This window comes from Nerophis ophidion, linkage group LG03, assembly GCF_033978795.1.
Source record: "Nerophis ophidion isolate RoL-2023_Sa linkage group LG03, RoL_Noph_v1.0, whole genome shotgun sequence".
Lineage (NCBI taxonomy): Eukaryota > Metazoa > Chordata > Actinopteri > Syngnathiformes > Syngnathidae > Nerophis > Nerophis ophidion.
Window position 1 is genome coordinate 8,279,365 of NC_084613.1, and position 13,309 is coordinate 8,292,673.

Genomic DNA, 13,309 nt, shown 5'->3' on the forward strand with positions numbered 1-13,309 from the left:
AACTGATTTGTGTTTATTTGATGGGATTGAATAAGATGAGCACCAAACCAGCAGCGTTACGGGAGAATTCTGTCATTTGAGGGCAGTGAAAGCAGGCCTGGCATATTTTGTACATTTTTAATACATGGTAAAAAAGAAATGAGTTTTAAAATGAGAAACTGAAATCGGCAGGCAGCTAATTCTCCAATTAATGCACACATTTAAAATAATCAGCTCAAGCTGGCTCAAAGTGCTGTACCGTATTTTTCGGACTATAACTCGCAGTTTTTTTCATAGTTTGGCCGGGGGTGCGACTTATACTCCGGAGCGACTTATGTGTAAAATTATTAACACATTACCGTAAATTATCAAATAATATTATTTATCTCATTCACGTAAGAGACGAAGAAAATGTCAGCAATCGTCACACACACCTCAACCAATAGGAATTGGGCGGCCGAGGGTCATGGCCGAAGTGCATTGTGGGTAATGGAATGCAAACTGCTATATGCTATATGCTACTGCCATAGCTATTAAAATGGATCATTTCATCCACGGCGGTAACTTATAAAAACTGAGAAGGGCTGAACAAAAATGGCACCGAAAAGGAAATCTTGTACTGCAGATTACAAGCTGGACGTAGTGAAATATGCAGCAGAAAAGGACAAGAAGAAGCGGCGCATACCTTTGGAGTTGGCAGAGTTGTTTAGAAGCGACATCGAGGAAGATGATTTCGGGGGATTTATCGATTAGGAGTGACAGATTGTTTGGTAAAGGTATAGCATGTTCTGTATCAGTGGTTCTCAAATGGGGGTACGCGTACCCCTGGGGGTACCTGAAGGTATGCCAAGGGGTACATGAGATTTTTTTTTAAATATTCTAAAAATAGCAACAATTCAAAAATCCTTTATTAATATATTTATTGAATAATACAACAAAATATGGACGTAAGTTCATAAACTGTAAAAAAACAAAAATACAACAATGCAATATTCAGTGTTGACAGCTGGATTTTTTGTGGACATGTTCCATAAATGTTGATGTTAAAGATGTATTTTTTTGTGAAGAAATGCTGAGAATGAAGTTGATGAATCCAGATGGATCTCTATTACAATCCCCAAAGAGGGCACTTTAAGTTGATGATTATTTCTATGTGTAGAAATTTTTATTTATAATTGAATCACTTGTTTATTTTTCAACAAGTTTTTAGTTATTTTTATATCTTTTTTTCCAAATACTGTATTACCTTGAATTGCAACCGGGGCGCTAATTCATTTAAAACCTCTTCTCACTCCTGCGCTTACCAAAGGCATGCGGTAAAAGTAAGCATGCGCTAATTATTTCAAAACCTTTTCTCACTCCGGCACTTACAAAAGATATGCAGTAAAAATTTGAGTGTGATGTAAACTTGGACCTTAAATCCTACTGAATAGCTCTTAATCTTCTTCCCTTCATGCGATTTCAAATTACCGGTACTGAAATCAGCCTCCTCCATTTTGAAAATGATGACAGGGGAAGTGTCACTCGTGACGTCACGAGTTTGACCAGGCGGTAATACCAAGCAAGCGCTAAGTATTTTGGGAAGCGAGTTTGACCCAGCAGTAATTCAACTCAGGTGCATACTATATGCCCTGCGGCAATTCAAGGAAATACGGTAGTTCAAGAAAGACCGCTACAAATTAACAATATTTTGCACTGTTATACAATTTAATACATTAAAAACTGATGACATTGTGCTGTATTTTACTTCTTTATCTCTTTTTTTCAACCAAAAATGCTTTGCTCTGATTAGGGGGTACTTGAATTAAAAAAAAATTCACAGGGGGGACATCGCTGAAAAAAGGTTGAGAACCACTGTTCTATATGTTATAGTTATTTGAATGACTCTTACCATAATATGTTAGGTTAACATACCAGGCACCTTCTCAGTTGCTTATTTATGCCTCCACTTCCAAAGACATGCACCTGGGGATAGGTTGATTGGCAACACTAAATTGGCCCTAGTGTGTGAATGTGAGTGTGAATGTTGTCTGTCTATCTGTGTTGGCCCTGCGATGAGGTGGCGACTTGTCCAGGGTGTACCCTGCCTTCCGCCCGATTGTAGCTGAGATAGGCGCCAGCGCCCCCCGCGACCCCGAAAGGGAATAAGCGGTAGAAAATGGATGGATGGATGGATAACGTACACTTATTCAGCCTGTTGTTCACTATTCTTTATTTATTTCAAATTGCCTTCCAAATGTCTATTCTTGGTGTTGGATTTTATCAAATAAATTTCCCCCAAAAATGCGACTTATACTCCAGTGCAGGGGGCGGGAACCTTTTTGGCTGAGAGAGCCGAAAAGCCAAATATTTTAAAATGTATTTCCGTAAGAGCCAGATCTTTTTTTTTTCACACTGAACACAACTAAACACGTGCATTTTTAAGTGAGACCAACATTTGTAGAGTATAATAGGTCTCTTATTCTTTGTAATAACATTGTTACTCTGAAGCTAACTGTGGAGGGGGCGTGGCCTGCGGGCCTGCAGCGACAGGTGCGTAGATGGCCCACCTGGGCCTTGTTATCTAATCACCTGTCGCTCTGTTATAAGCAGCAGCCAGGAGGAGAGATGGGGTTGGGGCTGGAAATACAATTGCTGGAAAACAACTGAGAGACTTATTGAAAAATAAAACAATATTGCAACCCTGAAACAGGCTCTCGTGTCGGTGCTTGGGGGTCTGAAGAACCCCCAGGAGGGCAAGCCCCACACTAACCAATAATAACTAAATAACTTTTTAACATTAACGCAACTTCTTGAACGGATGTATGGATTAAAAATGCATGAGAAAGTTTTATATTCTGAACATTATTTTTAACACTGTGATTACAAGTGAAATTATTCATTACTTACTGTTTTAAGCAACATCAGCTCAGATTTATCCGAGAGCCAGATGCAGTCATCAAAAGAGCCACATCTGGCTCCCGAGCCATAGGTTCCCTACCCCTGATCCAGTGCGACATTTGTTTTTTTCCTTCTTTATTATGCATTTTCGGCCAGTGCGACGTATCAATCAATCAATGTTTACTTATATAGCCCTAAATCACTAGTGTCTCAAAGGGCTGCACAAACCACCACGACATCCTCGGTAGGCCCACATAAGGGCAAGGAAAACTCACACCCAGTGGGACGTCGGTGACAATGATGACTATGAGAACCTTGGAGAGGAGGAAAGCAATGGATGTCGAGCGGGTCTAACATGATACTGTGAAAGTTCAATCCACAATGGATCCAACACAGTCGCGAGAGTCCAGTCCAAAGCGGATCCAACACAGCAGCGAGAGTCCCGTTCACAGCGGAGCCAGCAGGAAACCATCCCAAGCGGAGGCGGATCAGCGGCGCAGAGATGTCCCCAGCCGATACACAGGCAAGCAGTACATGGCCACCGGATCGTATACTCCGAAAAATACGGTACATGTTGTCTAGTATGTCCACTATTTTATTTAAGGGCTAAATTACAATAATAAAAATATGTTCAATGTACCCGAAGATTTTTTTTTAAATAAAGCCAATAATGACATTTTTTGTGTTCCCCTTTAGTTAGAAAAGTATCACAATATATTTTGGGACCGGTACTAAAATATTGTTATCGGGACAACATTAGGCCTTACCTTGGCGAGCTGCTCTTTGATGGAGGTCATCACAGCCGTCATCTGAGCCACTTCCTCCTGCGCGGTGTCTTTGCTCAGCAGCTGAGCGGTGCGACCTGCCGCCTTAGACGCCGCCTCCATGGCCGGGACTTTGTGCTTGATTTCCTGCAGGAAGCGTGACGCCATTACACTTGAGCGAAGGTAGGGAAGTGTTTGCTGGTTGTACCTCCACGTCTTGAACAAATGTGCGGACGTTGAGGAAGGACACTTGGACGGGAGCGTTCATCTTCTCGTTGGTAGCGTCCATGAAGATTTTCAAGGCGTTGATGCCGTCGTGGTAGTCCTGCCTCAACTTGTCCACCTCGTCCGCTCGTGCGTACTGACAAACAAAAAAGTCCCGTCTGAGGTGCCAAGCGAGCTGAGGCTGACGGCGACGGTGTGGTTCATTTACGTGTTTGACTTTGACGAAGAGCTCCCGCCACCGCCCGTTCAGAAGAAGAAGCTGCTGCTTGAGGTCTCGGGACACCGCGTCGTCGCAGGTCTCGATGAGGAAGTTGCCGGCGTCGTTCATGTCCATGTGCTGCTGGATCCAGTGGGACAGGTTGCGGAAAAAATCCTGGAAAGAGTCGGACGCAAATACGGATGATTGCAAGGCAGCTTGTGTTGCATCTCTGTGGTTGCCATGACGACCCCTCAGCACTTAATTTTTAATTCTTAATTAACTTTTAATTTTCCTGAAGGAATCAATAAAGTACTATCTATCTATTTATCTATCTTACTGTTGATTCTCAAAATGTGCTACATGTTCCGTGTACAAAACCCAAAAGCAGTGAAGTTGTCACGTTGTGTAAATGGTAAATAAAAAGAGAATACAATAATTTGCAAATCCTCTTCAACTTATATTCAATTGAATGGACTGCAAAGACAACATATTTCATGTTCGAACAGGAAAACTTTGTTATTTTTTGCCATTTGGAATTTGATGCCTGCAACATGTTTTTAAAAAGCTGGCACAAGTGGCAAAAAAGACTGAGAAAGTTGAGGAATGCTCATCAAACACTTATTTGGAACATATGGTCCTCTCCAAGGTTCTCATAGTCATCATTGTCACCGACGTCCCACTGGGTGTGAGTTTTCCTTGCCCTTATGTGGGCCTACCGAGGATGTCGTAGTGGTTTGTGCAGCCCTTTGAGACACGAGTGATTTAGGGCTATATAAGTAAACATTGATTGATTGATTGATCCCAATAAATTAATAAATATTATCAAAGTTTCGATCTCAATTTTAGGGCAGCACGGTGGAGGAAGGCGTTCGGGCATATGCTTCACGATACGAAGGTCCTGCGTAGTCCTGAGTTCAATCCCAGGCTAGGGATCTTTCCGTGTGGAGTTTGTGATTGCATGGGTTCCCTCCGGGTACTCCGGTTTCCTCTCAACTCCAAAGACATGCACCTGGGGATATGTTGATTGGCAACACTAAAATGGGCCCTAGTGTGTGGATGTTGTCTGTCTATCTGTGTTGGCCCTGTGAAGAGGTGGCGACTTGTCCGCCCGAATGCAGCTGAGATAGGCTCCAGCACCCCCCGCCACCTTGAAAGCGACAAGCGGTAGATAATGGATGGATGGATGGAATTTCAATTTAATGGAAGTGTTAAAAAAATGATGTCCCCAAGGGGCAATGACTAAGATAATTGAGAAACTGAGAACCTAATTATTATTTCTTGCAAAATAACGGTTACGTTTCATTATTTACTGTGGTGGAATCCATATTAATACAGCCATGATTCTGATTGTTATTTATTACTTCGGTACTCTTATCTTTTTCTGTATATTGTACAGTATTTTGTATTTCTATAGTGTTTTGCATATTGTACAGAATTGCTTATTATTTTTATTGGATAGTAGTCTGTTTATTTCAATTGTTAGTTTTTCCTTTATTACCTCTTATGTCATTTATTTCACCCCATATTTGTTCCCACTACCGCACCTTAAGTTGGAGTCTTTAATCTCGTTATATGCAAATATAATGACAATAAAGTGCATTCTATTCTATTCTATTCTATGCTTTTATTTTGAAGCTAATTTTGCACTGAAGAGGAACTTTTGATGCTTGTTTTAATGTCACTTACACGCTTGGCGCCCTCCGACTGGTTGAGCATGTGCTCGGCGTCCTCCAGCCACGCCTGGAGCGCCGCCACCGTGCCGCTGTACTTCTCCCAGTTGGAGGTGACCTCCTCCAGCATGCTGCGGACGCTGCGCACCTCCAGCGCCAGGTTCTTCCACTGAGCCGTGGCATCGAAGAGGAATCTGGCCACACCCTCCGCTTCGTCGACTGGGATTTTTGAAAAATGGCAACTGGTTATTTGATGAAATCCGTCAGAATGCAGGTGATTATGTTGATCTGTGTAGCATTTCCCGACCCATGAAATCCCCTCAACAGGCATGCATTTAATGTTAGTCTTATATTTTGTGGTGTGAAGAAAACAGAAAAGCACACGAACACGTTTCGAAGCGGGAGTTCTAATTTTAGACGTACCTTTCATACATGGCTGAGAGCAGGCCTGGGCAATTATTTTGACTCAGAGGCCAAATTTAGAGAAAAAAATGTGTCTGGGGGCTGGTTCGTCTATTCTTAGGAAAACTAATACAAAACCTCACAATAAAGTCCGACTGAATGCTAAAAATGTTATGACAGACCGCCTTAAAAACGGAATGGAATTGATTTTTTTTTATGAACGATAAAACTTTTGAATATTGAGAACATATGAACGGCACACCCCCTCTCAATCGACATATTTTAAACTCAAGCAAAATGCAACAAAATGCAACAAACTCAGCGAAATATGAACGTGAAAGGTAAGAAAACAAAAAACATCTACAATCTGATGTACCATATTTTTCGGACTATAAGTCGCAGTTTTTTTCATATACTCCGGAGCGACTTATGTGTGAAATTATTAACACATTACCGTAAAATATAAATAAATGAATGGATAATAAATGGGTTGTACTTATATAGCGCTTTTCTACCTTCAAGGTACTCAAAGCGCTTTGACACTACTTACACATTTACCCATTCACACACACATTCACACACTGATGGAGGGAGCTGCCATGCAAGGCGCTAACCAGCACCCATCAGGAGCAAGGGTGAAGTGTCTTGCTCAGGACACAACGGACGTGACGAGGTTGGTACTAGGTGGGAATTGAACCAGGGACGCTCGGGTTGCGCACGGCCACTCTCCCACTGCGCCACGCCGTCCCCAAATAATATTACAAACCCCGTTTCCATATGAGTTGGGAAATGGTGTTAGATGTAAATATAAACAGAATACAATGATGTGCAAATCCTTTTCAACACATATTCAATTGAATGCTCTACAAAGACAACATATTTGATGTTCAAACTCAAAAACTTTATTTCTTTTTGCAAATAATAATTAACTTACAATTGCATGGCTGCAACATGTGCCAAAGTAGTTAGGAAAGGGCATGTTCACCACTGTGTTACATCACCTTTTCTTTTAACAACACTCAATAAACGTTTGGGAACTGAAGAAATTAATTGTTGAAGCTTTGAAAGTGGAATTCTTTCCCATTCTTGTTTTATGTAGAGCTTCAGTCGTTCAACAGTCCAGGGTCTCCGCTGTCGTATTTTACGCTTCATAATGCGCCAAACATTTTCGATGGAAGACAGGTCTGGACTGCAGGCGGGCCAGGAAAGTACGCGCACTCTTTTACTGCGAAACCACGCTGTTGTAACACGTGGTGTGGCATTGTCTTGCTGAAATAAGCAGGGGCGTCCATGACAACGTTGCTTGGATGACAAAATATGTTGCTCCAAAAGCTGTATGTACCATTCAGCATTAATGGTGCCTTCACAGATGTGTAAGTTACCCATGCCTTGGGCACTAATACACCCCCATACCATCACAGATGCTGGTTTTTGAACTTTGCGCCTATAACAATCCGGATGGTTATTTTCCTCTTTGTTCCGTAGGACACCACGTCCACAGTTTCCAAATATAATTTGAAATGTGGACTCGTCAGACCACAGAACACTTTTCCACTTTGCATCAGACCATCTTAGGTGAGCTCGGGCCCAGCGAAGCCGGCGGCGTTCCTTGGTGTTGATAAACGGGTTTTTCTTTGCATAGCAGAGTTTTAACTTGCACTTACAAATGTAGCAACCAACTGTAGTTACTGACAGTGGTTTTATGAAGTTTTCCTGAGCCCATGTGGTGATATCCTTAATACACTGATGTCGGTTTTTGATCCAGTACCGCCTTAAGAATCAAAATTCCGTAATATCATCGCTTACGTGCAGTGATTTCTCCAGATTCTCTGAACCTTTTGATGATTTTACGGACAGTAGATGGTAAAATCCCTAAATTCCTTGCAATAGCTCGTTGAGAAATGTTGTTCTAAAACTGTTCGACAATTTGCTTACAAATTGGTGACCCTCGCCCCATCCTTGTTTGTGAATTACTTAGCATTTCATGGAAGCTGCTTTTATACCCAATTATGGCACCGAACTGTTCCCAATTAGCCTGCACACCTGTGGGATGATGTTCCAAATAAGTGTTTGATGAGCATTCCTCAACTTTATCAGTATTTATTGCCACCTTTCCCAACTTCTTTGTCACGTGTTGCTGGCATCAAATTCTAAAGTTAACTATTATTTGCAAACAAAAAAAAGAGCAATGTTTATCAGTTTGAACATCAAATATGTTGTCTTTGTAGCATATTCAACTAGATATGGGTTGAAAAGGATATTCAAATCATTGTATGGCGGCAGACACTTTGGCATCTTCGGGCCAGTGGTGCAACTTGAATCCCTCCCTGTTAGTGTTGTTACACCCTCCGACAACACACCGACAAGGCATGATGTCTCCAAGGTTCCAAAAAATAGTAAAAAAAACGGAAAATAACAGAGCTGAGACCCGGTGTTTGTAATGTGTTGAAAATGAAAATGGCGGGTGTGTTACCTCGGCAACGTCACATTCTGACGTCATCGCCTCCAGCGTGATAAACAGAAAGGCGTTTAATTCGCCAAAATTCACCCATTTAGAGTTCGGAAATCGGTTAAAAAATATATAGTCTTTTTTCTGCACCATCAAGGTATATATTGACGCTTACATAGGTCTGGTGATAATGTTCCCCTTTAAATAAAATTATTGTTATTAATTTTCTAAAGTATTTTTAAAATGGGCTACGGGCCGTTAAATAATTTGATGCGGCCTGCAAATGCCCCCCAAGCTGCACTTTGGACATCCTTGGCCTATAACATTAAACTATTGTTTACTACGAGGGCATACGATCATTATTACCGCTTCTCTGCTCAAAAAGGCTTACTTGTACTCTCAGACTTCACATAGACGTCCGCCGCTTGCTTGAGTGCCGAGAAGAGGACCTCATACTGGTCCAAGAACCGGTGGCCCTCAATTAATGTCTCGGGGAAGGAAAAAAAATACTTTAGTATGGCGTAACGACACCTCCGCATGGTTCCTCGCTGATCTCACCAGGTAATTCTGCAGCAGGAGCTCCACCGAGTCTTTCCTGCCGTACTTAATGATCCATGACTTGAGTTTGGATTCAGCCAACAGGAGAAAAGCCATGAGTCTGTACTTCATTTCCCAGAATTCCAGTTTAATCAGGTGGCCGTGTGAGGACGTGGACACAAAGTTAAACCTGGAAATTGAAGAAGTGTTTGATAATATTCGAGGCGCTGGAAGGGTTTTAGGAGATGTCAAACGAGGTCATCTTACCGCTCAGCCATATCTTGGAGCTGCTCTGGCGGGACCGGGACGCCGTTGACCGATCGGTCTCTGTGGATCTGCTGGAAGGGTTGTCTGTGTGACTCCAGGTTTTTTAACACCTCCTGCAAAAAATTGTAAAGCCGTTATCACACCGGACCTTCTTTGAAGCCATCCTGTCGAACAGGGCTCAGTATGGTCCGTGGGCGGGGCCAAACAAGGTGGCAAATAGACAACAGAAAACTCAAAGGGCACAATTCTCAGGGCCTTTAGTGGATCAACCAATCTAAGTGAATGATTATAAACTGATGAAACCTGCTCGGATGACAAGTAAACCATCTTCGAAGTTGCGATCGATTGAATACCCTGAGAATGAAACGACCTGATGAATGAAAACATCCATAGTCCACAGGCAGACCTTTTTTTAAAAACGTTTTTGCATGTTGGATGGCGGCGTGACCCCAAGATGCAGAGATATCGATCAATCAAAGTTTACTTACACAGTATAGCAATAAATCACAAGTGTCTCAAAGGGCTGCACAAGCCTCACTACATCCTCTGCTCAGATCCCACATCAGGGCCAGGAAAAACTCAACCCAATGAGATGACAATGCGAAACCTTGGAGGGGACCGCAGATGTGGGGACCCCCGTGGGAGACCCCTGCAATGGACGTCGAGTGGATCTAGCATAATATTGTGAGAGTCCAGTCCATAGTGGACCTAAGATAATGTGTGAGAGTACAGTCCATAGTGGATCCAACATAATAGTGAGAGTCCAGTCCATAGTGGATCTAACATATAGTGTGAGAGTCCAGTCCATAGTGGATCTAACATAATAGTGTGAGAGTCCAGTCCATAGTGGATCTAACATAATAGTGAGAGTCCAGTCCATAGTGGATCTAACATAATATTGTGGGATTCTAGTCCATATTGGATCTAACATTATAGTGAGAGTCCAGTCCACAATGGATCTAACATAATAGTGAGAGTCCAGTCCATAGTGGATCTAACATAATATTGTGAGAGTCCAGTCCATAGTTGTTCTGACATAATAGTGTGGGAGTCCAGTCCAAAGTGGATCTAACATAACAGTGTGAGAGTCCAGTCCATAGTGGATCTGGCATAATAGTGGGAGAGTCCGGTCCATAGTGGATCTAATATAATAGTGTGGTAGTCCAGTCCATAGTGGATCTAACATAATAGTGTGAGAGTCCAGTCCATAGTGGATCTAACATAATATTGTGGGATTCTAGTCCATATTGGATCTAACATTATAGTGAGAGTCCAGTCCACAATGGATCTAACATAATAGTGAGAGTCCAGTCCATAGTGGATCTAACATAATATTGTGAGAGTCCAGTCCATAGTTGTTCTGACATAATAGTGTGGGAGTCCAGTCCAAAGTGGATCTAACATAACAGTGTGAGAGTCCAGTCCATAGTGGATCTGGCATAATAGTGGGAGAGTCCGGTCCATAGTGGATCTAATATAATAGTGTGGGAGTCCAGTCCATAGTGGTTGTTCTCCCAGGAAGGCAGACAGACTACTCGGGACATGGCATTTAGGTAAAAACATGACTTAATTTAAACTAAAAAAAGATAAAAACAAAAATTGCTCACAGCGGAGGCACAACTCGGGCTAAGGAAGAAAGCTAACGCATAAACAGACTATGAACATAAATCAAACAAAACTTACTTGGCATGGCATGAAGCACGAAACTATGGCAAGGCATGAAACAAGTCAGCACAGAGCAAGAAAAGATCACATTGACGCCAGGGCAACTGACTGGCAAAGACGAGCTTAAATACTGCCTCTAATTAGTGCTTGGGAAGCAGGTGAGCGGGCATTTTGTCCACCAGAGACAGGTGGACAAAATGAGCAACCAAGGAAACCAGACAAGGGAGTGGAGAAAAAAAAACAGGAACTTAAAGAGTCCAAAGGACAAACAGCACATGGCCAAGCAAAAACATGATCAACAGACATGACATTTTATTTATTATTGGTTAGCTTCAGAATAACAATGTTATGAAAAAGAATAAGAGACTTATTATACTCTAAAAATGTTGGTCTTACTGAAAAATGCACGCATTTAGTTGTATTCAATGTAAAAAAAATATATGGCTCTCACTGAAATACATTTTGAAATATTTGGCTTTCATGGCTCTCTCAGCCAAAAAGGTTCCCGACCCCTGAGCTATATAAATAATATTTTAATGATCGATAGACTGAATGATTGACATCCGTCAGTAAACTTCATATGGAATCACTACAAACTATAACACAGAAGACAGGGAGAAGACAGTCGAAGTGGAGGCATGTAAATAAGCCCGCCCACAAAACAGCGCATCCACTGAAGGCTTCAGTTAAAGAAACCCAAATCTGACCTTGTGCTTCTCTAGTTTCCTGTGGAGAGCATTGGCCGTCTCCTCGTGAGCATGGTGGGTGGGCATGTCCTCCCTCAGGGCTATCTCGGCTCGGTGCAGCCAGGCTCCGATCACCCCCAGAGGACCCGGCAGGGACTTGTCCAGGTGGATGTGCCAGTCCAGCAGCTGCATTTGGGGGTGGGGGGAATTGGGGGAGGAAGGCCATTAAAAGTTGTTCATATTGTTTCCGACATGCCGGTCTAGACAAGCTGTGCAGGGATCAAATCCTCTTCTGTGACAGGCAGCCATTAAAGAAGGATTTTACATTACCATTACAGTATATATGTATATATATATATATATATATATATATATATATATATATATATATATATATACAGCACATGTAAATATATGTACATATATGTATATATATGTATATATCTGTATATCTATGTATATATACATATATATATATATGTATATATACATATATATACTGTATATATATATATCCTTGTATATATATATGTATATATGTATTTTTATATATGTATATGTATGTATATGTGTAGGTATATGTGTATGTATGTGTGTTTGTGTATATATATATATATATGTATATATATATATATATATATATATACAGCACATGTAAATATATGTACATTTATGTATATATATGTATATATCTGTATATCTATGTATATATATATATGTATATATACATATATATACTGTATATATATATATCCTTGTATATACATATGTATATATGTATTTTTATATATGTATATGTATGTATTTATGTAGGTATATGTGTATGTATGTGTGTGTGTATATATATATATATATATATATATATATATATATATATATATATATATATATATATATATCAGATATATCAGTGACGTGCAGGCAGTCAGGAAAGGCAGGTGAGGCAGTGCCTGACGTGCCATCATGGAAAGAAAAAACATGTAAAAAGAAAAAAATATTAATGAAATTGTTACATGTATCCAACAGTGGTTCTTAACCTGGGTTCGATCGAACCCTAGGGTTCCGGCGAGTCAGGCTCAGGGGTTCGGCAGAGGTCAAAACACACCCGACTCATCATGTAAATAAAAACTTATCGGCGTATTACGGATACGGCAACAGCAGAAGTCCGAATGATTTGCAGGTGTGTAATTTGTTGTGAGTTTATGCACTGTGTTGGTTTTGTTCTTTGAACAAGGTGATGTTCATGCACAGTTTAATTTTGTGCACCAGTAAAAAAAATGTTTGTATGGGGAACATATTGAACATTACTTAGTTGCTTATTAACATGCACATTGGTAACATATTGGCTCTTAACTAGTCATTATTAAGTAATTATTAATGCCTTACTCGCCATGGACTTATTATAACCCTGACCCTAACCAGGACCCTAACCAAACAACTCTAAATGAAGTCTTTATCACTTCGAATATGTTCCCCGAGTGTCCAAAAAAACTCTAAATTAAGTCTTTGTTACTTTGAATATGTTCCCCACACTAAAGTGTTAACAAAAACATGTAACTTTGTCTTGAATTTGAAAAGAAAAGGAG

The 13,309-nt window shown here is 40.9% G+C and overlaps 1 protein-coding gene across 3 annotated transcripts in view; it reads right to left on the bottom strand.

Moving 5' to 3' along the window:
• The window catches only part of syne1b (spectrin repeat containing, nuclear envelope 1b), a 346,051-nt gene that overhangs the window by 286,088 nt on the left and 46,654 nt on the right, over nucleotides 1-13,309 (bottom strand). For all 3 annotated transcript variants that reach the window (XM_061894156.1, XM_061894155.1, XM_061894154.1), the window contains exons 12-19: nucleotides 11,745-11,909; nucleotides 9,373-9,485; nucleotides 9,127-9,295; nucleotides 8,960-9,056; nucleotides 5,734-5,936; nucleotides 4,057-4,221; nucleotides 3,832-3,984; nucleotides 3,627-3,770 (exon numbers count right to left, since the gene is read on the bottom strand). In XM_061894156.1, coding sequence (XP_061750140.1) covers nucleotides 3,627-3,770; nucleotides 3,832-3,984; nucleotides 4,057-4,221; nucleotides 5,734-5,936; nucleotides 8,960-9,056; nucleotides 9,127-9,295; nucleotides 9,373-9,485; nucleotides 11,745-11,909 — 1,209 coding nt within the window. The remainder of the gene's footprint in view (nucleotides 1-3,626; nucleotides 3,771-3,831; nucleotides 3,985-4,056; nucleotides 4,222-5,733; nucleotides 5,937-8,959; nucleotides 9,057-9,126; nucleotides 9,296-9,372; nucleotides 9,486-11,744; nucleotides 11,910-13,309) is intronic.